Raw genomic sequence first — 23,118 nt, forward strand, 5'->3', positions numbered from 1 at the left:
AGCGATGCAAGTCAATCAATGAATTTTTTTTATAATTTTCATATTGAGATATTTGTAGAATAAACTTGGAAGAAATTCTTCCAACTTTTCTCCTTTTTTTCTCTTTCTTTTTTTCTTTTTTCCCCTCTTTTGTTCCTTTTTTCATATATATGTGCTTATTTGAAATATATATGGATGTATGTATTTGCAATATTTTGCTTATATTTTGTAACAATTATGTTAAATAAATTAAATATATATATATATATATAAAAACTCCAAGGAAGGACAGTCTACCACCTTCCAAGGGAGACTGTTTCACTGTCAAACAGCTCTTACCGCCAGAAAGTTCTTCCTAACGTTTAATTTAGGCTTGTTGCTCCAAAGGTTTTATAGGCACGTGCCAAGGGCTATCAGATTAGTCCTGGAGAGTAAAACATTTTTAAGGACCAAACGCAGCTGGCCAACCCAAACCAACCCTATTAAATAGCTGCAAAACAGCAGGAGCAGGTTGCAATATAAACTAATGGAGAAGCGAAAGGCATTTGGCGTAGGAGACACCTCTATTTCAAGGGCTGTCAGGGGACCCCCTTGGGTCTGAAGGCGCCCTCTGTTGGAAGGGCTGCCCAGTCCAAATCCAACTGAAAGATAAAGACCCCCCCCCCTCTGAAGGGAGAGCAGGGGGCAGGGAGGTTTGCAGCATTCTATCAACAGGTAAGGTAAGGTAAAGGGCCCCTGGATGGTTAGGTCCAGTCAAAGGTGACTATGGGGTTGCGGCGCTCATCTCGCTTTCAGGCCGAGGGAGCCGGTGTTTGTCCACAGACAGCTTTCCGAGTCATGTGGCCAGCAAGACTAAACCGCTTCTGGTGCAACGGGACACTGTGACGGAAACCAGAGTGCACAGAAACGCCGTTTATCTTCCTGCTACAACAGTACCTATTTATCTACTTGCACTGGCCTGCTTTCGAAATGCTAGGTTGGCAGGAGCTGGGACAGAGCAGCGGGAGCTCACCCCATCGCAGGATTCGAACCGCCGACCTTCCGATTGGCAAGCCCAAGAGGCTTAGTGGTTTAGACCACAGCACCACCCACATATATAATTATAATTATTATTTATACCCCACCCATCTGGCTGAGTTTCCCCAGCCACTCTGGGCGGCTGCCAATCGAGTGTTAAAAGCAATACAGCATTACGGAAACCAGAGTGCACGGAAATGCCATTTATCTTCCCACTACAGTGGTACCTATTTATCTACTTGCACTGGTGTGCTTTCAAGCTGCTAGGTTGGCAGGAGCTGGGACAGAGCAATGGGAGCTCACTCCATCGCAGGCATATGAACTACCGACCTTCCGATCAGAAGGTCCAAGAGGCTCAGTGGTTTAGACCACAGCACCACCCGCGTCCCTCTATCAACAGGTAACACCTGGAGAGCAGACTGAGCAAGCACTCAGATCACCTGGTCAGCCTTCCCAACTATGGGGAGATATACCATATTTCCATTTAAATCACAGCACTTCTTTCTCGATTTGCATCTAGGCATATAAATTAACATATGCAATGCAATGCAAATTGGTGCCTTCCCTTTTTGACAATGCGTAAGAGGACACCCTGTGAGGAGTGCTCAGCCCTTCCCCGCTGGACGTTTTTTGATTTTCTGCCCACCCCCAGCTGCTTTCCTTCCAGCCAGAGTTGAAAGAGTTAAAGCTGCAAGCCCAGGGAAGAAGTTGGCAACTGTGGTTTTTGCCAGCAATCTCTGCAACTGCAACAATCCCTCTTGCTTTCTACTTCTGCCCCAGGGATAGGTAGTCCTGAAACCCAAGACGCCTGTGTGCAAGGAATCCTTGCTTAGACAGACCATAATCATAACATTATCTGGGTGAAAGGGTTGGTTTCTCAGCTGAGGACAGACATGCCCGATAGCATACATTGCCGGTACTAAAAACGCCACTCCTTTTTAAAGAGGACTTGGTTGTTATAAATAATCAGATGCTGAAAGATTGGAGGTTCTCTTGATTGCTGAGCAGCAAGGAAAGGATAAAGGAACATATTTTCAAGTTGCACAAGAGCACTCGTGGGGAAGGTTCAGGAACAGACCTTGCCAACAGTTGATTTCCAATTGTGCAATTTTTCAGCATTATGGGGACTAAAGACTGCTGTTGGTGTAACTAAAAAAACACACAGAAGGGAAATGTGGAAGGAAAGCAGAAATTAAGGAAGAGTGGAGGGAAAATACTGTTACAAAAGTTGGGGGCCAGTCTCTGCTGAGCGATGGCACGAGCCCATGGGGTCCCAGACACTCACACAGGGTCTATGCTCCTTTGGGGAATTGAATAGGTGGCAGAGACTGTCACACTTTAAGAAAAATAGTTTCTTCACCTATTTACACCTTCAGTCTGAATGGAGGGAGTCCATGGCATGGTCATTCCAAGAGGCAATAGCGCAAGCTGCCTGCAGTCAGCCTCTTCCAAAGATGGATCTCAGCTCTTCCTCCTGTCTCTTCTTCCCAGAAACCCTTTTCCTGTCCCCTCAAACATACACCCCATCACCTTGGTAACAGGTCCCCCCCCAATGGCTCATCCAGGGCCAGATTTAGATTTGATGAGGCCCTAAGCTACTGAAGGCAATGGGGCCCTTTATATGTCCAGCTGTCCTTTGTCAACAACAAATTGTCGCTGTTTTTGTGTGTGTTGAATGTATGCTAATTTATGGACCTAATAGGTATCTATAGCCATTTGCACATAACAACGTATGTATTTTATCAAAGTAATTGTTGAACTGAAATACTATTAAGAAGTTTATTAATAGTGAAATACAATTAAGAAGAAGTATATTAATAGCGAAATAATTATTAAGCACTAGCTTAAAATGATTGGGGGACCATTACTTACATCATAGGAGCATACACAACTCAAAACACTGTTGCTGTATGTAGGTTTTATTTTATTTGTTTTTCATCTTATGTTTTAGAAATGTGCATCCAGGTTTTTTTGTCCTTGAATTCCCCCCCCCCCCAGAAAGTGGGGCCCTAACCTATAGCTTGCTTAGCTTATACGTAAATCCTGCACTGGGTTAATCAACACCTTTTGTCATGTTAACAGGTTTGCTCTCCACCCAGCCAACCGGGCTGATTTGCATAAGCCAGCCCAGGAATTCCCTATCTGGCACAATTCTGCCCTTTAATCCATATTAATCAAACGCCCATTAATTGAAGGTAAAGGTAAAGGGACCCCTGACCTTTAGGTCCAGTCGTGGCCGACTCTGGGGTTGTGGCGCTCATCTCGCTTTATTGGCCGAGGGAGCCGGTGTATAACTTCCAGGTCATGTGGCCAGCATGACTAAGCCGCTTCTGGCGAACCAGAGCAGTGCACGGAAATGCCGTTTACCTTCCCGCCAGAGCAGTACCTATTTATCTACTTGCACTTTGATGTGCTTTCAAACTGCTAGGTTGGCAGGAGCAGGGACCGAGCAATGGGAGCTCACCGTGCTGCGGGGATTCGAACCACCGACCTTCTTATCGGCAAGTCCTAGGCTCTGTGGTTTAACCCAGAGCGCCACCCGCGTCCCATATTAATTGAAACCCTGACATTAATTTCTGGAGTTCAGGGAGATTCCCCCCACCCCTTAAACCTATACCAATACAATGTTGGAGAACTCCTCATAGCTTGGATAAAGAGTTTCACTGAGGGAATGGCATTTCCCTGACTGTCACTTTGCATGTGGAGGCGCTGAAGAGAACTGAGGGTGTGTCCTCATTGTCGTGAATCCACTGGCTCTCTCCATATGTGGACGCTGCCACCAGAGATGTCAGCTGATGAGCAGGACAGACATGGTTTAGGTAAAATGTTCTGGCAGCCCATAAAGGACTCCTAGGAAATTTCCCACCCCTGCTCTAAAGGAAGCAACCCCACCCCAAGAGACTCCTACCAAAATGTGAAACACAAAAATGGATACCAATTTCACTCGACGAACTCTGCAGAAGAAAAAAAACAAATGAAGGCCGCTAGACAGCTTGAAGCTTTTTTTACCTTTGCAAACACCATCCTGAATGTAGAACCCCTGGCCACAACTCGCAACGCAGGAACCTTCCCGTAACACGTCAGACGGGTCTTTGCAGGTGAAGCAATTGTTAGGGTTTGGGCCCCAGCAAGTAGCGCAGGATTCATGGCAAGCTGAAGTCAAGAAAAAAGTTTGCAGGTCAGAGGATAACGGAGTCGCCTCATCCAGTCACTAGGCATCAGAAACCTCCCTTATAGGATTGCGAACTTCTCATCTGGCCCTTGTAGCAAAGGTTTATAAACAGCAGCATGTCCCACAGACATGTGAAAACGTTTGTCCCCATTCAATGGAAAGATTCCCTGGCTATTTTCTGCACGTCAAGCTAACAGGGAAACCAAATCACCTGTTTTGGTACAGACCAAAACCTTATTGGTGTATGTTCAATCTCGTGTCTCACCTGCAGCTGGTCTATGCTGAGCATTAACCATGAGCTCACTTCGCTGAAGCAGTTTTAGTGCAACTAATATCATACACACACCAAGAGCAAAATCAGGGGCCGAGTTACACCAGCTGTATAGGTGTCAACATGCTCAGCAAAACTAAGGCTTGCAGAAGAAGAAAAAGAACTCTTTAGAGGTGTGAGATAAAGAAGACAAAAGAATCACCCCAAATAGCACAATGGGGACAGAGACTGCTCAGTGCCACGGAATGGCAAAAGTTTGCTGGGCGGTAGGAAAACAGAAAATGGGGAGGGAGGGGTTCATGGGAATCGAATGGAGTATCCTGGAAGAGGCATGGCTGGAATACTGAGCAGGACCACCCGCACTGCAATGTTTTCGAAGTGTAAGTGGGTTCCCACTTAAAGAACCTTTATTGAGGCTTAAAGAACCTATAGGACGCACTTTTTCCCCTCCAAAAATGAAGGGGAAATGTGTGTGCGTCCTATGGGGCGAATGCAGGCTTTCGCTGAAGCCTGGAGAGCGAGAGGGGTCGGTGCGCACCGACCCCTCTCGCTCTCCAGGTTTTGGGCAGCTCTCCGCAAGCCTTGGGAGCCCGGCGTGACTGCAGCCCGAAACCGGGGGAGCGCAGCGGAGCGCGCCGTGGGCTTCGGGCAGATCTCTGCAAGCCTGGGGAGACCGGCGGGAGTTCCCACCGATCTCCCCAGGCTTGCGGGTAGCAGCCTGCATCCCAAAGCCTGGGGCGTGCTGAGCAGCACCTCCCGGGCTTCGGGCAGCTCTTTTCCATCTCCTAGAAAAGCCAATAGAAGCCGCACAGCCCCTTTAAAGAGCGCACGGCTTCTGTGGGCTTTTCAGGGAGGTGGGGAATTCCCCCATCTCCTAGAAAAGCCAGTAGAAGCCGCGCAGCCCCTTTAAAGAGCGCGCGGCTTCTGCGGGAGGTAGGGAATACTCCCAGAGCTTGTCATGGCTGGTGGGGGAAGGCTTGCGGATAGCAGACTGTTCTGGGGGCTGGGATCGGGGGAAGCTCGGGCTTCCCCTGCCCCAGCCCCGCACCTGGGGGGGATTTTTTTTTCTTTATTCCCCCCCCCAAAAAAAAAACTAGGTGCGCCCTATGGGCCGGTGCGCCCTATAGGGCGAAAAATACAGTACCTCCCAGGGGCAAAGCAACTGCTTATATACATTTCTGAAAGCCTGGGCCACTCCCACTCCCAACGTGATTGGCTGTCTAAACTTCCAAGCTGCAAATCACGACTCAGAATTCAAGGGCCAATGGCAGAGGCCCAAATCCTGAAATGTTCTGTGACTGGACATCATGTATCGAATCAGAAGACAGGAGCTCAGAATCCTTAGTCCGGACTCAAGCTCAGGCAAACGCAGACCGCTGAATACATAACAGTTTTGTTGCAGGTTCCACCTGTTTACATTATTATTATTATTATTATTATTATTATTATTATTATTATTATTCCTGCTCAACATGCAAGCCTGGTAGGCCTTCATTTCTCGTACCCTTTTTGAGAGGTGAGCTATCGTGGAGCTAAAAGCCAGCTTGCAGCAGCAACAGATATGTGTCTATTTTCTGGGAGAGGCGGCAGTTTGCGCTGAATTGTGTACAATGAAATAAAGGGAAGTTATGGACATTGGATCTACAAGAAGACACGCATAGGGAGCACAGCGGGTGGAGGGAGACAACATGCTGTTATGATCTGTGCAGAACAAGAGAGATTTATCTCTGGCATTCAGTACGGCTGTGGCATGTTAAGTCATGTGCAGCCATCGCTTACACAAAACCGCAAAATCTCTTTAGTTTTAGGTATTGTTGCTTTTAAAAAATTGATTACGCCCAAGTTTTGTCCTGAAGAGGTTCTTAACTTTTATTGTTCCTCAACAAGGCACGTCTTTGCTTGCTAAACAGACAGGAATGAACCCCTGGTGACATTTGCTCCTGACTTGTCCGGGTGGGGGGGGGGGGACGAATGGGTATATAAAACGAGCCCAGAGGGTGAGAATCGTACATTGGCAATTTGCAGGGCTGGTAATTCGCTAGCGCACCTTTAGGCATTTTATAGAGGTATAAATTATACAAACTGGGCCAGGGTCAGGGTAGAACATAGCTACCATTATGATATGGCAGGGCTCATTTTATGATCGGAGGGCATGGGTTGCTGGTGTATTGTTAAAGCTAAGCAGATCTCGGCCTGGTTAGTCTCTGGACGTGGGACCTCCTGGGAGCACCATGTAAGGCTCTTTAATCTTCCCATAGGAAAAAGATATCAGGGATCAAAGCATAATTCAGAAATAAGATTAGCAAGCAGCTCTTACATGCAGCTGTTTAAATCTCAGCTCACAGGACAGAGCCTAGGTAAAGGTAAAGGGACCCCTGACCATTAGGTCCAGTCGTGACCGACTCTGGGGGTGTGGCGCTCATCTTGCTTTATTGGCCGAGGGAGCCGGCGTACAGCTTCTGGGTCATGTGGCCAGCATGACTAAGCTGCTTCTGGCGAACCAGAGCAGCGCACGGAAATGCCGTTTACCTTCCTGCCAGAGCGGTACCTATTTATCTACTTGCACTTTGATGTGCTTTTGAACTGCTAGGTTGGCAGGAGCAGGGACCGAGCAATGGGAGCTCACCCATTGCGGTGATTCAAACTGCTGACCTTCTAATCGGCAAGTCCTAGGCTCTGTGGTTTAACTTACAGCGCCACCCGTGTCCCCAAGATAGAGCCTAGTCACTAACAGAAACAAATTATTCAAGAGAGGTTGATCACTAGGGCAAGGTAAGGGGGCAAAAGACCCTCTACCATTTTTTCCTGCACCCTAAAATCCAGTCCTGAAACAGGCATTGCAGGGGTTGGAACATATAACCCTCCAGGTCCTTTCCAAATCTGCAATTCTACGATTCTATATTCACAGGCTTCTTATCACACAGAGACTCCCTGGTGTCTTTTCTGTCTCTATCTCTTGGCAGAAGCAGACCTGAATAATCACAGGCACATCTAGGTGCTGGATGCTGCCAACTTTTCTCCTTGTTCTCGAATATCTGATGCTTGTGTCTGAGAATGGCTGAAATGCCCAAGGGAGAGGGACGGGGAGAAAAGCCAAAGTAAGTAAGACTCTGCCTGCGTTGGCTGCCTGGCTCTGCCTCCAATTAGTTGCATTAAATGATGCCCTGCATTGAAATCAGAAGTATTTAAACTCAAGGGTCACATTTCAGTGGTGGGCGGGGCCAAAGAAGAAAAAGTGGGTGGAGCAATAAATGTAAATTTTACCTTTGTACAGCTGGCTAGTTTCTACACAAACACACACACACACACACACACACACACACACACAGCCCTCTACCCAGGATAGCAAGAGGAATAATCAGAGTTCGGGGACACATTACATATCTGTCAGCTGCCCCAGAAAAAAACAGGACACCCGAAGCCGAAGTAACCACTAGGCTAAGCTGGCCCGAAACAGGACACCCCATTTTTCCTCATGAGAGGGCAGTGGTCAAAATGGCCACTAAAATCTTGTGTAATTTTGGGCTGCACTTTTTCTGGGAATGGCGACCCAAAATGTGCATTTTTTTTTATAATAGATTTTTATTGGTTTTACAACATATATTAAAACACAATACAACTAACAATTAACGACACATAAACAAACAAACATATAAACACATATAATTTCTTAACCTCTCTTTCTTGAACCTTGTTTCAACGACTTCCCCATACCTCCCTTTTCTGCATCCCTGTTTTAAACTTTTCCAGCAACCCCTAATTTCAATACTTGTAATTCAGTTTCTAATCTTTTTCCTCTTACCCAATTATTTATCACTGCAATTCTGTTTTACATTACCCATGACATTTTAGCACTCATTAATTTTACAACAGTTCTTAAGATAAACTTTAAATTTCTTCCAATCTTCTTCCACCGTCTCTTTCCCTTGGTCGCGGATTCTGCCAGTCATCTCAGCGCATTTTGGGGCACTGTGCAAGATCTGGGGTGGTAGCAATCTTGCATGTTCCCCCGAAACATGCATTTTGGGGTGCTGTGCCTGGGGAAACCACTTTTTGGGGGCCGTGATCTCATGCAGGAGTGTAGCCATGGAAGGTGGTGTTTGGGTTTTGGGCTGTTTCCTATTGCAAGGTATGACATTTCAGTCAAGGAAAAACATTTGAGGAGGATGCAAAGCTGCTGCAGCGAGGGGCACAGCCTGGGGAAAGGGGGTGTGGCCTGGGAGAATCCCAAGGGCAAGATAAAGAGAGACTTGAGGGGTGAATTTGAGCTCTGGGCCTGAGGTTCCCCACCCTTGTGGTTCTCAGCCTGTGGGTCCCCCCAGATGTTGTTGGACTACAACTCCCATCATCCCTGAGCTCTGGCCTTGCTAGCTAGGGATGATGGGAGTTATAGTCCAACAACATCTGGGGACCCACAGGAGGAGAACTGCTGCTTTAGACAGTTCAGTTCCTTGGAGCAGAGATGTCGACTTCTACTTATTCTACTTCATAAAGTGCCACGTAGATGGATTAATAATGACCCTTTTTTGGAACACAAGCTGGGATCCTACCATATCAGATCGCAAGGGAACAACTGCCCTCATGTCACTATCAGAAGGATCCATAAACAGACAAAAGGATTGTGAGAGGATGTATCTAACACCCATTATTAGCCACAATGATGATCTCACACATAAAACTCCAGAGCTGGCTCACCTCCAGAGAAGGGAGAGAGGAGGTGTCTGTCTCAATTTACAGGCCAAATGAGGACAGCGAGGCATAGGAACCGTAATTAGGAAACAAGCCTACTCAAATTGCCTTGTTTCTCAGATCCATTCCCCTCACTACCCTTTTGGTCCCCTCCTTATTGGACGGTTTTAAAAGCAGAAATCATTGCAAGGCTCTTGCCTAGCTGGGATCAGGATGTCTATATTTAGTGCTGCGTGGACGGCGCAGATCAAACACGAAAGGTCCATAGGATCAATATCTCTCTTGGGATTGCCTTGCATAACACACACTCCTAAGGTGACTGAGGAAGCATGTGAACAGGTACAGAGAGTCTCAGCTCAGGACTGAGTCCCCATCCATCACTCAATGATTGGTGGCTCATCCTCTGTGCTGGCTGACAGTGGTGCTGGAGGGTTCAGAGCAACTAAGGAGAAGGAAAAGTTCTGCTAACCCAAGCAGGTCTACAGGGGGGGAGATACAGAAGGAAGCTACAGCGCCAAGTGCAACCTTTCCAAATTCCACTGCGAGGTCTATTTAGAGCATCGCCGTTGAGAAGCACCCAACCTAATCAGCACAATAGTTTTGGGAAACACGGATCATTAATCTGCCCTAAAAGCCGATCACGGCCTTTTCTAAAGAGAAAAGGCACTGAGAATCTGATCAGCGCATCCAGTGCAAATTCTCCATGTGTGTGTGTGTGTATATATATATATATATATATATATATATATATATACACACACACACACACACACACACACACACATGCCCAAATACAACAGCAGCTGTTGTGCAATTTGAGCTGCTGTTCGAGCGTGCAGCTTGAGTTCCTGCGCCCACGAGGAAAGCCGTCGAGGCAATTTATCCTAGGCTGCTTTTAAAGAAATAAATAAATCCTAGCAACTATTGATTCCTCCCCCTCCCCTGCCCACACTTCACTCTGCAATGTCTCTTTTTCCATTTGTCTGGGCGGTTCTGAAGACTCACAGAAGGGAGACTAACTAAAGGGAAACAGAGCCAAGCCTCAAGACATGGGGGCTTCTGTGGTCTCCAACTCTTCCTTCCAAAAGAGAGAGAGAAGATTCTTCAGCTGCAGAGGAAGAAGAGGTGACCACTAGTGTTCCGGCATTTTTTGCAAAACAGAAAATGACAGCCCCGCCCGCCCGCCCGCCTCTTCTGCCTAGCAAAGAAAGACCATCTCTCCAGAAGTGCGCTCCAGAATTGTTAGAGCCATTGCAAAGAAGGCAACCCTCTATATTTCTCACCGCTCCACCCAAGACAGAACTGAAGTTAGTTTTTCCTATGGATTTTAACCTGTGCTGAAACCAAGCATCAAAGAGAAACGATGGAAGCAAGAAGAAATTTCGACGAAAGAAGAATGGCAGACAAAATTAATGGACTATGCAGAATTGGACAAAAATGACAGGAAGGATTTGAAACCTGCGGGACCAGAGATTTACAGAAGATTGGAAGAAGTATATGAATTATTTGAAGAGCAACTGTAATCAACAAATTACGCTAGTAGGAATACAAGAAGTTTTATAAGGAGAAATATACGAAGTGTTACAGAGTAGAAAAAGATAGAGATATTGGTTATGAGTTTGAAATGTAATAGGGAAAATAAGAAATGCATACTAAGAGATTAGACTGGAAAATTTTCAGACAGGACTGATGGAAGTCAAAAAAACTGAATAAGATGTAAAAGTATGTTTAATTACTGTTGAAAATGATGTGTTAAAAAAATAATCAAAGAGAACTGAGCTTCCAGGCTCCCAACTCTCTCTCTTAGTCTGGGAGGAAACCCTGCTTCAGGCCCCGGTGTTGACCATCCTGTTCGAAACGTTGTTTTGTTACAAACATCTGCATGGAGTCTGAACCATTAGCTAAGGTTCAGCAGGCTGCATGGGCCTATATGGGCAAAGCTGCCCTCTGAGACAGGCAGTTCCCCATGCCCTAACCCGCCCCCCCTGTCACCCATGGTTCCAACGGGCATTAATTGTGCAGTTAATGTCCCTTACAGATTTCCAATTTCCGCTTTTTAATGCATTTATCGTTCTTTAAAAGAAGTGTCTGTCAAGGAAGAAAGAGCCATAGCAAATTAGTTTGCGCACAGATCTTCATTCTGGAAGAAAGCATGTCGTGGGGTGAGTGGGGAAGGAATGATTAAAGGAACGTGGTTGCTTCTTGATGAAACGGGGAGAGAAAAGTTGGAAATGGATAATAACTGGCAGGTCTCCCATTCAACTCTGAACATGCCCACAGACTCAAACCTGCCTCTCCCATCGGAAATTGCCCTCTAGCTGCCCACGGACTTGCTCCCACTCTCATGCCTCATCCTTTGCATTTGGGGGGGGGTGCGTGTGTGCGCAATTATATTGGCTGAGTGTCATTAATCTTAGGTGAGGGAGTTCACATGGGTAATGATGAACCTAGAGTTAAAACCCAAAAAAGAACAGGCTCCCTGCAGACAGAACCACAAAAGACTAATGAATCCAGACCTAACAACAAGGAACAAGTACAGGCAATCGTCGCTTTGTACAGGACTTATGTTTCAGACCCCTGCAAGCCCTTGTAAAAAGTTCCACCCCACCCGTTCCACCCTTTCAGTGACATTTTCGGGTTACTTCTGAGTTCAGCACTGTGCGTGCACATCAATCAGACGCGTGTCAATCAGTGTTCTAGCCCCCATGGGTAACAATACTATTCAGAAATGATCCTTGGCTCTCTAACAGAATCGGTTCTGGAAGTTCGTTCGACTTCTGAAAATGTTCAAAAACCATGGTGCGGCTTCCGAGTGGCTTCAGGAGCCTCCTGCACTCAATCAGAAGCACTCATTTCCGGGTATGCGGCATTTGGGAGCCAAAACGTTTGAGTCGCAAGGCGTTCGAGAACCAAGGTACGACAGTATACATTTTAAATTTTTTAAAACCAAATAAATAAATCAAATGATGAAGTGGCAAATTACTGCAGTGTGCATGTAACCGTGTGGGAAACCTGCTTTTTACTGAGTCAGACCACTGGTACTATCTGAACCGACTGGAAGAAGGGAAAGCAGTGACCAAGCTGAGAGAGGAATCTCACCACTCGGACGCTTTCCCAGATTTCTGACTGCATGGCTAGGAAAATTCTTTTCACCACCTCGTGGGACTTAACGGATGGCCATCGTCTCACGAGGTTTCAGAACTGAGCATCAGAGAAAAGTGATCGCTGGGGAAGTTATCCATTTGTAGACACTCTGTACGAGGGTACAGAGAGGGGCTTAATGTCAGCTTAATCTGTCTTCTTCCCGCTAATGCCTCGAGCCAAAAACACACATGTGGTGAGGGAAGTGGATAGCCTACTGAGTTATGAACAAGTTCTGAAACCCAGCACTTTCTTCCGTGGGTTCTCCCCCCCCCCCCTTCTTCTTTTTATGCAGAAAAGTGCAGTCAGGCAGAACTAAAACAAATTGCTTGAACTCCTTGGAGGAAAAGAGAGAAGAAATTTTCCCAGCAACTTTCTCCCGCCGACATGCATGAGTGCAAATGCGGATGAAATGCGGGACGAGTGAGCTGCAAAAGCAGTAATAAGGTGAAACGAATAGCCATATTTGGCTGCAGGGGGGGGGCCTCGCCAATTAAGAGACACTGAAGAGAGCCGGGCAAGAGGGAAAATGTAAAACTCAGTAGGAGTAGACCAGAAGGAAAGCTTGCTCTGCTCAGCCACATGGGAAAAACCACCTTTTCAATCTACGAGTGCAAGACTACAGTGGTACCTCGGATTAAGTACCGTATTTTTTGCTCCATAAGACTCACTTTTTCCCTCCTAAAAAGTAAGGGGAAATGTATGTGCGTCTTATGGAGCGAATGCAGGCTGTGCAGCTATCCCAGTAGCCAGAACAGCAAGAGGGATAGCTGCTTTCGCTGTGCAGCGATCCCTCTTGTTGTTCTAGCCTCTGAGATTCAGAATATTTATTTTCTTGTTTTCCTCCTCCAAAAACTAGGTGCGTCTTATGGTCTGGTGCGTCTTATAGAGCGAAAAATACGGTACTTAATTCGTTCCAGAGGTCTGCACTTAACCTGAAACTGTACTTAACCTGAAGCACCACTTTAGCTAATGGGGCCTCCTGCTGCTGCCGCGCCGTCGGAGCACGATTTCTGTTCTCAGCCTGAAGCAAAGTTCTTAACCCGAGGTACTATTTCTGGGTTAGCGTAGTCAGCAACCTGAAGCGTATGTAACCTGAAGTGTATGTAACCCGAGGTACCACTGTATGTGTGTTTCGCTCACATCCATTAGTTCACTGGGCAAGTGCAAAATTCAGATTTTACCATCAATATTTTCAAATTCTAAAGAAACATTGATTTGTGCACTGTGCATATTCTAAGTGGGGACTTTTTTTTTAATTGAATGCCATCTTTAGAAAATCCCAGCTTCCTCTCCCCAGATGCAATAAATTTCTAGACCTTGTGATTCTAAAAACCTTGGACCCAGAGGCAGCACATTTCTCACGCAAGGCAAAACGACAACATGAAGGGGACTTTCGGTAGCAGCCTGGCTACGAAACCAGTTTTGCAGGAAGGCTACTTTCAAAAGGATTTGGGAGACCACGGCTCCCACCCTGCGAAGTATCAGCCAATGTAAACTCCTTCCAGGTCTCATTTCGGTCTCAGTGTGTGTGCATATGCACGATTTGGCCCAGGGGCTGTCTAATTCTGACCCCCGTTGTAAGAACTATTTGGTAACCCATTTGCAAATTATCAAGCCACGCATGCACAGCATGGAAGAACAGTGCCTCTCAAGCTCTCAATCCTCCAGCCAGAGCTTCAGGAGACTGAAAATAACAGAGAGCAATTGGTCCTAAAATGGTGGCAGACAGAGGCAGTGTTTGGCATAATCAGCTGGCAAATACTGGCATCATGCAGCTACCATATTAACATTCCTACTCAGAATTCCATCTTGCATAAAGATGGGGAACCACTTAGAAGCAAGACGGGATCCTCCTGTGGTCCTATTGCCTGCTGAAAGTGTGCTATTATTAAAGGCAGCATGGTGCAAATGGTTCAGAGAGATCAGAAATGAATCTATTAATTTTTTTCACTGGAAGGACATCAGGGTTTGCAGGACACTGTCAGACAACGGCATGATGACCATAAAACTCCGTTATTTCCGGGAATGCGGCTCTTCCTTCTACAGAGCACTTCTAAAGTGGTACCTCTGGATGCGAACGGGATCCGTTCCGGAGCCCTGTTCGCATCCTGAGTAGAGCGTAACCCACGACTGCGCGTCTGCGTGTGTCGTGATTCGCCGCTACTGTGCATGCGCGTGATGTCATTTTGAGCGTCTGCGCATGCGCGAGTGGCGAAACCTGGAAGTAACACGCTCCGTTACTTCCTGGTCACCGCGGAGTGTAACCTGAAAACACTCAACCTGAAGCAGGTATGACTGTACTTGTAATTTTCACAATGTGACCATTTTTAAAAAATTGATTTGTGGCCTAAATTAAGCCAGGGTTTCCCAGCGACTGGGAAATCAAGCTTACTTGAGAGTAAGCCCCACTGAAGTCAGTGGACTTTTCTTCCAAGTAGACATGTTTGAACCGCTCAAATGAAATCAGAACAATCCAACAAGCGGTTGGTTGAGCTGGGCTTGGCTGCAAATGTTTCATGTTCTCTCCCACTTCTCTCAAAATGTCCTGCCCAGACCCTGCTCACTGCCTCTGTGCCCTCATCTCCCCCTGTTCCCCTCTGTCAGCCTTTGCCAAAACACATTCTAAATTCCTAAGACGCCTGGATCATGGAAAGAAAATGAGTTATGCCTTTTCAAGCCTACGCAAGTGCGCTCTGTTCGCAGAGTGCTTTCTACCCACATAATATATGATTTCTCAGCAAAATGCAATTTGAGCCAATTGTTAACAATGTGGTAATTAGGCCAGATATGACCTTTTAAATGAGACTGGGAAAATACCTAAAAAGCAACCGATCTCTCTCTCTCACACACACAATATTTTTCTTGAGGCTGATTTCAACAATCACGAAATAATGTGCTTATTATTAGATCAGTACACAATGGGTGGTATTCAATTTACTCAAAGTTAGTCCATTGAAATTAATGAACATGAGTAAGTCAGGTCCATTAATTTAAAAAGGTCTGTTCAGAGCTTAATTTACAGTGTAATCCTGTGCAGGTGTACTCAGAATTAAGCACCATTGAGTCCAATGGGTTTTACTCCCAGGAAGTATATGAGCATAGGATTGCAGACTTAGCATGCATTAGCATGGCCTGGGTATTGTTTAGGGTTTTTTGTTGGGGTGCATGTGTTGCTTTTATTAACTTTTTTGTATCATTATTTTAGATATTATGATTTACGTGGAAACTGTTTCAATGTGGTTGTGTATTTTTTGATATTTTATTATGTTATGTTTGCAATTGTCTATTTTTTTTATGTTGTAAGCTGCCCTGAGCATGGTTTTAACTGTAGAAAGGCAGTTTACAAATAAAATTATGTGTGTATCAATATACCCTAACATTCTTCATCTATTTCGTTTCCACTTAGTTATGGCAACTGGCAGCCCAGATACAAAATATTCCATTGTTCTTGTTAGTTTTTTCAACCTTTTCTTTAGTATCAGTTTAATAAAAGCAGCTGCTGTTTGACATTTTTATTTTGTATTGTTATCAAGCATCTCTTTTACATAAAATACTAGCAGCCTTGTACTCAGGATTGCTCGAGAATTCTAACGTTCAGTCCGCCATTTTGATTCAAAATGGCACCCAACTGTATCCAAAAACAGACGGAAAACTTCTCCTTGATCTCCAGAAACCATCACGCACATTGTGGCTGAAATATTGTAAGAGGTGTCCAAATGCAGAGGAAAAACAACTTTCCAAAACATATAGTAGAGAAAAAGTCGTTCAGAGATTAGGGGGCATTTGAGACCAGCTCCACAACAAACATGCTATCTATTGTTGGGCCATATTGGCTGTCCTTACTAGACCAAGGAGAATACACAAACAACTCATGTCATCAAACATGGGTATCTATCTATCTTACCTGTGCACTGGAGGGGTCCTGGAAAGAATCCTTCACCACATGATGCCACACACTGGCCATCCTTCAACTGCAGCGAATCTTTGCATGCTGTACACACAAACCCGTCAGTGCAATTAGAGCATGTCTTCTTGCAGGCTGGCCAAGACAGGAAAGAAAGAAGAGTTTCTTACAGAACAGGAATCTGCAACTGGTAGCCTTGGGGCCATATCTGCACACTTTGGAGACTGCCCTTCCACTCGATACGATACGATAATCTTTATTGTCATTGTCCCATACAGAACAACGAAATCTACGTAAGACATTCAAAAACCAACAAGCCTGCTATCCCAGCTATCCCAACCTGGTTAGCCGCCTAAAAACTCTGATACCCCATTTTTAAATACAATATACTCCCATACAGACTCCTTACACTGCATTTAAAACCAAAATCGCATTTGGATAGAAACTGTTTCTCAGGTGGCTAGTCCTAGTCTTTATAACCCTGTACCTTCTTCCAGCTGAAAGAGATCATTTCCGGGGTGTGCACTATCCTGCGCTATTTCTGCAGCTTTTTTATGGCACCTGGAAGCACAGATTTGATCCAAGGTGGGAAGAGTGCACCCAATGATTCTCTCTGCAGTCTTTACAACCCTGGACAGCATTGTTTTTCGCCTGACCATGCAGCTCCCAAACCACACACACAGACTATAAGTTAATACACTCTCAACAGTACAATGGTAAAAAGCCATCAACAGGTCCTTTGAGTGCCTACAGCACTCCCTCCTTGATGTGGCCTTTCAGGTGCTTATAGAATCATAGAATCATAGAGTTGGAAGAGATCACAAGGGCCATCGAGTCCAACCCCCTGCCAAGCAGGAAACACCATCAGAGCACTCCTGACATATGGTTGTCAAGCCTCTGCTTAAAGACCTCCAAAGAAGGAGACTCCACCACACTCCTTGGCAGCAAATTCCACTGTCGAACAGCTCTTACTGTCAGGAAGTTCTTCCTAATGTTTAGGTGGAATCTTCTTTCTTGTAGTTTGGATCCATTGCTCCGTGTCCGCTTCTCTGGAGCAGCAGAAAACAACCTTTCTCCCTCCTCTATGTGACATCCTTTTATATATTTGAACATGGCTATCATATCACCCCTTAACCTCCTCTTCTCCAGGCTAAACATGCCCAGCTCCCTTAGCCGTTCCTCATAAGGCATTGTTTCCAGGCCTTTGACCATTTTGGTTGCCCTCCTCTGGACACGTTCCAGTTTGTCAGTGTCCTTCTTGAACTGTGGTGCCCAGAACTGGACACAGTACTCCAGGTGAGGTCTGACCAGAGCAGAATACAGTGGCACTATTACTTCCCTTGATCTAGATGCTATACTCCTATTGATGCAGCCCAGAATTGCATTGGCTTTTTTAGCTGCTGCGTCACACTGTTGGCTCATGTCAAGTTTGTGTTCAATCCAAGACTCCTAGATCCTTTTCACATGTACTGCTCTCAAGCCAGGTGTCACCCATCTTGTATTTGTGCCTCTCATTTTTTTTGCCCAAGTGCAATACTTTACATTTCTCCCTGTTAAAATTCATCTTGTTTGTTTTGGCCCAGTTCTCTAATCTGTCAAGGTCGTTTTGAAGTGTGATCTTGTCCTCTGGGGTGTTAGCCACCCCTCCCAGTTTGGTGTCATCTGCAAATTTGATCAGGATGCCCTTGAGTCCATCATCCAAGTCGTTGATAAAGATGTTGAATAAGACCAGGCCCAAGACAGAACCCTGTGGCACCCCACTAGTCACTCTTCTCCAGGATGAAGAGGAACCATTGATGAGCACCCTTTGGGTTCGGTCAGTCAGCCAGTTACAAATCCACTGAGTGGTAGCATAGTCAAGACCGCATTTTACCAGCTTCTTTACAAGAATATCATGGGGCACCTTGTCAAATGCCTTGCTGAAATCAAGGTAGGCTACATCCACTGCGTTCCCTTCATCTACCAGGCTTGTAATTCTTTTTAAAATCGAGATCAGGTTAGTCTGACATGACTTATTTTTCAGAAATCCATGCTGACTATTGGTGATCACAGCATTCCTTTCTAGGTGCTCACAGACTGTTTGCTTAATGATCTGCTCCAGAATCTTCCCTGGTATTGATGTCAGACTGACTGGGCGGTAATTATTTGGGTCCTCTCTTTTCCCCTTTTTGAAAAAATTATGAAGGATCTAAATCATCATGCGGGTATCAGTAATCTTGGTAGAAGGCTCTGCTATGGATGATGATGAGTGGTTCCTCATCACCCTGGGGCAAAGTGACAAGAGGGGTGCCGCAGGGTTCTGTCTCGGGCCCAGTGTCGTTCAACAACTTTATGAACAACTTGGATAAATGAGTTGATGGGATGCTCATCAAATTTTCAGATGACACCAAACTAGGAGGAGTAGCCAATTGTGCAGAAGAAAGAATCAGGATTCAAGATGACCTTCACAGATTGGAGAACTGGGCCAAAACTAATGAGGGGAATTTGAATAGGGACAAATGTAAGGTTCTGGACTTAAGCAAGAAGAACCAGCTGCACAAATGTAAGATGGGGGACACCTGGATTGCCAGTAAAGGTAAAGGGACCCCTGACCGTTAGGTCCAGTTGCAGATGACTGGGGTTGCAGCGCTCATCTCACTTTACTGGCCGAGGGAGCCGGCGTGCAGCTTCCGGGTCATGTGGCCAGCATGACTAAGCCACTTCTGGCAAAACCAGAGCAGCGCACGGAAACGCTGTTTACCTTCCCGCCGGAGTGGTACCTATTTATCTACTTGCACTTTGTGCTTTTGAACTGCTAGGCTGGCAGGAGCTGGGACTGAACAACGGGAGCTCACTCCATCACGGGGATTCGAACCACCGACCTTCTGATCAGCAAGCCCTAGGCTCAGTGGTTTAGACCACAGCACCACCCGCATCCCATGGATTGCCAGTAGTATGTGAAAAGGATTTAGGGGGCTTAGTAGAGCACAAGCTCAGCATGAGACAACAGTGTGATGCAGCCGCAAATAAAGCTGATGCTATTCTTGGTTGCATGAGCAGAAGTCTAGTGTATATTTGGTCTTGGTCAGACCGCACATGGAGTGAGTCCTGTGTCTAGTTCTTTGGACCACAATTTAAGAAGGATATTGACAAGATGGAACATATGCAGAGGAAAGCAACCAAGATAATCAAGGATATGGAAACCAAGCCTTATGAGGAATGGTTGAGGGAGCTGGGTATGTTGGAGGGCCATCTGTCAGGGATGCTTTAGTTGAGATTCCTGCATTGCAGGGAGTTGGACTAGATGACACTTGGGTCCCTTCCAACTTTACAAGTCTACGATTCTGTGATGTTTCTGACCCACTGAAAACCACAAAGGCATCCCTCTTGTTGAAAAGCACACACTGACGAATTTCGAAATTCAATACAACTCTGGGCACGCTGTTAGCACCCTTTTTCCTGACAAAGGGAAGCCACAATTGACAGATTCATCCTTCCTTACCTGGAATCATCTGCAAGGAAGAAGGGCAGGTTATTAAGTCATTATTTTATTTGTAGGGAGAAGTTGTTAAGTCTGCTTTTCATTATCCAGAAAAGCACCCCACAGAGAGTTACAGGCACACACAAAAACATGAAAATGTTTTATTTTTCTGCAGCTAAGTATGATATTTGAAATATTGTAAATAATAAAGAGATTACCTAAGCAAAGTCCAGCATCCTGATAATACCCAGATCCACAGCTGGCCACACAGTGCCCAGCCTGCAGCAGCTTGGTTGTGTCACGGCAGACATCGCAGAGGTCAAAAGACTGTGAGCAGGTCACACAATCCGCATGGCACCGACCTGTTGTTGGTGAAGAAGAGGCAACTCCGTTTCAGTATAGTTGAGTGTAAAAGTCAGAGGGCAAAGATTTTATCAGGCCTCTTCTCCCTCTACTGTCATTTGGGGGCAGCCATTTTATCAGTGGGAGAGATAGGGATCAAGGTAAAGGTAAAGGGACCCCTGACCATTAGGTCCCGTTGTGGCCTACTCTGGGGTTGCGGTGCTCATCTTGCTTTATTGGGCGAGGGAGCCGGCGTACAGCTTCCGGGTCATGTGGCCAGCATGACTAAGCCGCTTCTGGCGAACCAGAGCAGCGCACGGAAATGCCCTTTACCTTCTTGCCAGAGCAGTACCTATTTATCTACTTGCACTTTGATGTGCTTTCGAATTGTTGGTTGGCAGGGGCAGGGACCGAGCAATGGGAGCTCACCCCATCGCAAGGATGCAAACTGCCGACCTTCTGATCGGCAAGTCCTAGGCTCTGTGGTTTAACCCACAGCGCCACCCTCTAGAAATTGGAGTCTGAGTCTGTGAATCCCCCCCCCTTTCCCTCCTTGTCCCTTGTGTTTTATTTTTGTTTGTTTGTTTCTTAGAATGTAAGCCTGTGGGTAGGGAGTGTCTTGTTTTGATTTCATGAAAGTTGCTTTGTGAGCTTTGCTGGCTGAAGAGTGGGGGTACAAATGCTATTACTACTACTACTACTACTACTATTATTATTATTATTATTATTATTATTATTATTATTAATTATTATGCTACCCACTCTGGGTGGCTCCCAACAAAATGTTAAAAACACAATCAAACATCAAACATTAAAAGCGTGAAGAAATAAAAATATATGTGCACATATGCAGTATTTTTTGCAGTTGTTATTACAACCACAGTTCATACACTTCTTCTTCTTCGGCGATCACTCATAGCCAAGTAAGATTGCCTTCCATAAACATGGTTTTAACAGTGAGTCCATAAGTGACTGTGGAGGCCAATTCTGGATCCACACGTCCTTCCACAGTGGGGACATTGGTTTCCGGGAGGGAGTTGATCACGGTGTGGATTTGCCAGGCGTGCCTTCCTCCTAGCACATTTCTCCCTTGAGTCCTGAGTTCAAGTATCTTCAAAGCCTATGACACCTTTGGTAAAGGCTGTTCTCCAACTGGAGCGCTCGCAGGCCAGTGTTTCCCAGTTGTCGGTGTTTATACTCCTTTTTTTTTTTTTTTGCCTTGAGAGAGTCTTTAAACCTCTTTTGTTTGACCACCAACAATACGCTTTCCATTTTTAAGTTTGGAATAGAGTAGTTGCTTTGGAAGACGATCATCAGGCATCCGCACAACATGACCAGTCCAACGAAGTTGATGTTGAAGAATCATTGCTTCAACACTGGTGATCTTTGCTTCAGCCAGTACACTGGTATTAGTTCGCCTGTCTTCACACACACACCCTTTTGTGTTGGAATCTTTGTAAGGCACCCTTTCCCGCTGAAGAGCAGGGCAAAGACTCTTCAAATCAACAAGACAAACGAGTAAACAAACACAGGATACCTGCGCCCGAGCCTTCAGGGACAAGGAGGGGCGAGACATTTGAAAAGAAACAAAGTTCAACGGTCATAAAAATACCTGGCTCACAAGGAGGGCAGCATTGTCCTGCCGCGGCAACTGCCACGCTGCCTGTAGGGCAAGTCGGACAGGACGGAGAGGAGCAAATAACACCGGAGTCCTGGCACTCGCATTCGCGGCACAGATCCTCTTTCCATTTTTCTCCACTCTGCATGAGAAAACGATAACGGCTACGGCCTATTGTATCTTTTCATCACTGTGTTATTTATTAATTTTTGTGGTAAGTGGAACAAGAGCCAAAAGGGGATGGAGCATGGGTAGAAGAAGAGGAGTTTGGATTTGATATCCCGCTTTATCACTACCCGAAGGAGTCTCTAAGCGGCTAACACTCTCCTTTCTCTTCCTCCCCCACAACAAACAGTCTCTGAGGTGAGTGAAGCTGAGAGACTTCAGAGAAGTGTGACTGGCCCAAGGTCACCCAGCAGCTGCATGTGGAGGAGCAGAGGAGCGGAGACCCGATTACGAGTCTATCACTCTTAACCACTACACCACGCTTAGTTTGCCTGGGTAGGCAAACTAAGGCCCAGGGGCCGGATCTGGCCCAATCGCCTTCTAAATCCGGCCCACGGATGGTCCAGGAATCAGCGTGTTTTTACATGAGTAGAATGTGTCATTTTATTTAAAATGCATCTCTGGGTTATTTGTGGGGCATAGGAATTCATTCACTCCCCCCCCCAAAAAAATATAGTCCAGCCCCCCCCCAACAAGGTCTGAGGGACAGTGGACTGGCCCCCTGCTGAAAACGTTTGCTGACTCCTGATGGAGCAACAACTGTCAATTTTACCTTTGCACAGTAAGGTGATTTCTAAACACACAGCTGCAGCTCCCAAAGGGGTTTCACAGTCAACCCCTCTTCACAGGGAACTCTGGGAGTTGTAGTTCTGAGAGGGGGATGGGGGGTCTCCTCACAGCTCTCAGCACCCTTAGCAAACTACAGCTCCCAGAGGAGGGCTAGGGGAAGACATGACTGTTTAAAGCAGCATCGTTGTGCTTTAAATGTGTGGTGTGAATGAGGCCACACATGTGCGCATAAAATGTACATCTGTCCATGCCTTTGGATATAAAAATCGTCACCCCACTCCTTGACAAACGGCTAAACTAGCCTTGGAAAGGGAATGCTTTGCTCCACCGGCAAATGCTTTGATGCAGGCTTAGATGTTACACTTCAGACAACATTGATCTTTTTCCCCTTCTTGTATTGATTACACTGTTAGGAGCCATTCAATTGTACAAATGTAGCAGCTAATATCATCATTCAATTGCCAGAATAAGGAAAGCCCTCAAAATCTGATCGCATCAAATTATGATAAAACAGCTAAACATTTGGGAGCAAGAGTGCTGTAAAACATTATCGAATGAGGTAATCCCATTCCAATAAAGCTGGCAATTGACAGAGAACATTTCAAGATTGTTTCCAAGGATCCTGAAAGTGCCTTTCTGTTGTGCAACCTACCCCTCTCTCTCTCTCTCTCTCTCTCTCTCTCTCTCTCTCTCTCTCTCTCGACTTGAAAAACACTGTGATCAGACC

At 45.8% G+C, this 23,118-nt stretch overlaps 1 protein-coding gene across 2 annotated transcripts in view; it reads right to left on the reverse strand.

The window, feature by feature from the left end:
- FRAS1 (Fraser extracellular matrix complex subunit 1) overlaps positions 1 to 23,118 on the reverse strand; it is a 356,925-nt gene that overhangs the window by 165,574 nt on the left and 168,233 nt on the right. For both annotated transcript variants that reach the window (XM_083631513.1, XM_083631512.1), the window contains exons 11-14: positions 21,591 to 21,738; positions 19,855 to 19,998; positions 16,177 to 16,311; positions 4,006 to 4,149 (exon numbers count right to left, since the gene is read on the reverse strand). In XM_083631513.1, coding sequence (XP_083487639.1) covers positions 4,006 to 4,149; positions 16,177 to 16,311; positions 19,855 to 19,998; positions 21,591 to 21,738 — 571 coding nt within the window. The remainder of the gene's footprint in view (positions 1 to 4,005; positions 4,150 to 16,176; positions 16,312 to 19,854; positions 19,999 to 21,590; positions 21,739 to 23,118) is intronic.

This window comes from Podarcis filfolensis, assembly GCF_964270895.1.
Source record: "Podarcis filfolensis genome assembly, chromosome: 9".
In the NCBI taxonomy this organism is placed as follows: Eukaryota; Metazoa; Chordata; class Lepidosauria; order Squamata; family Lacertidae; genus Podarcis; species Podarcis filfolensis.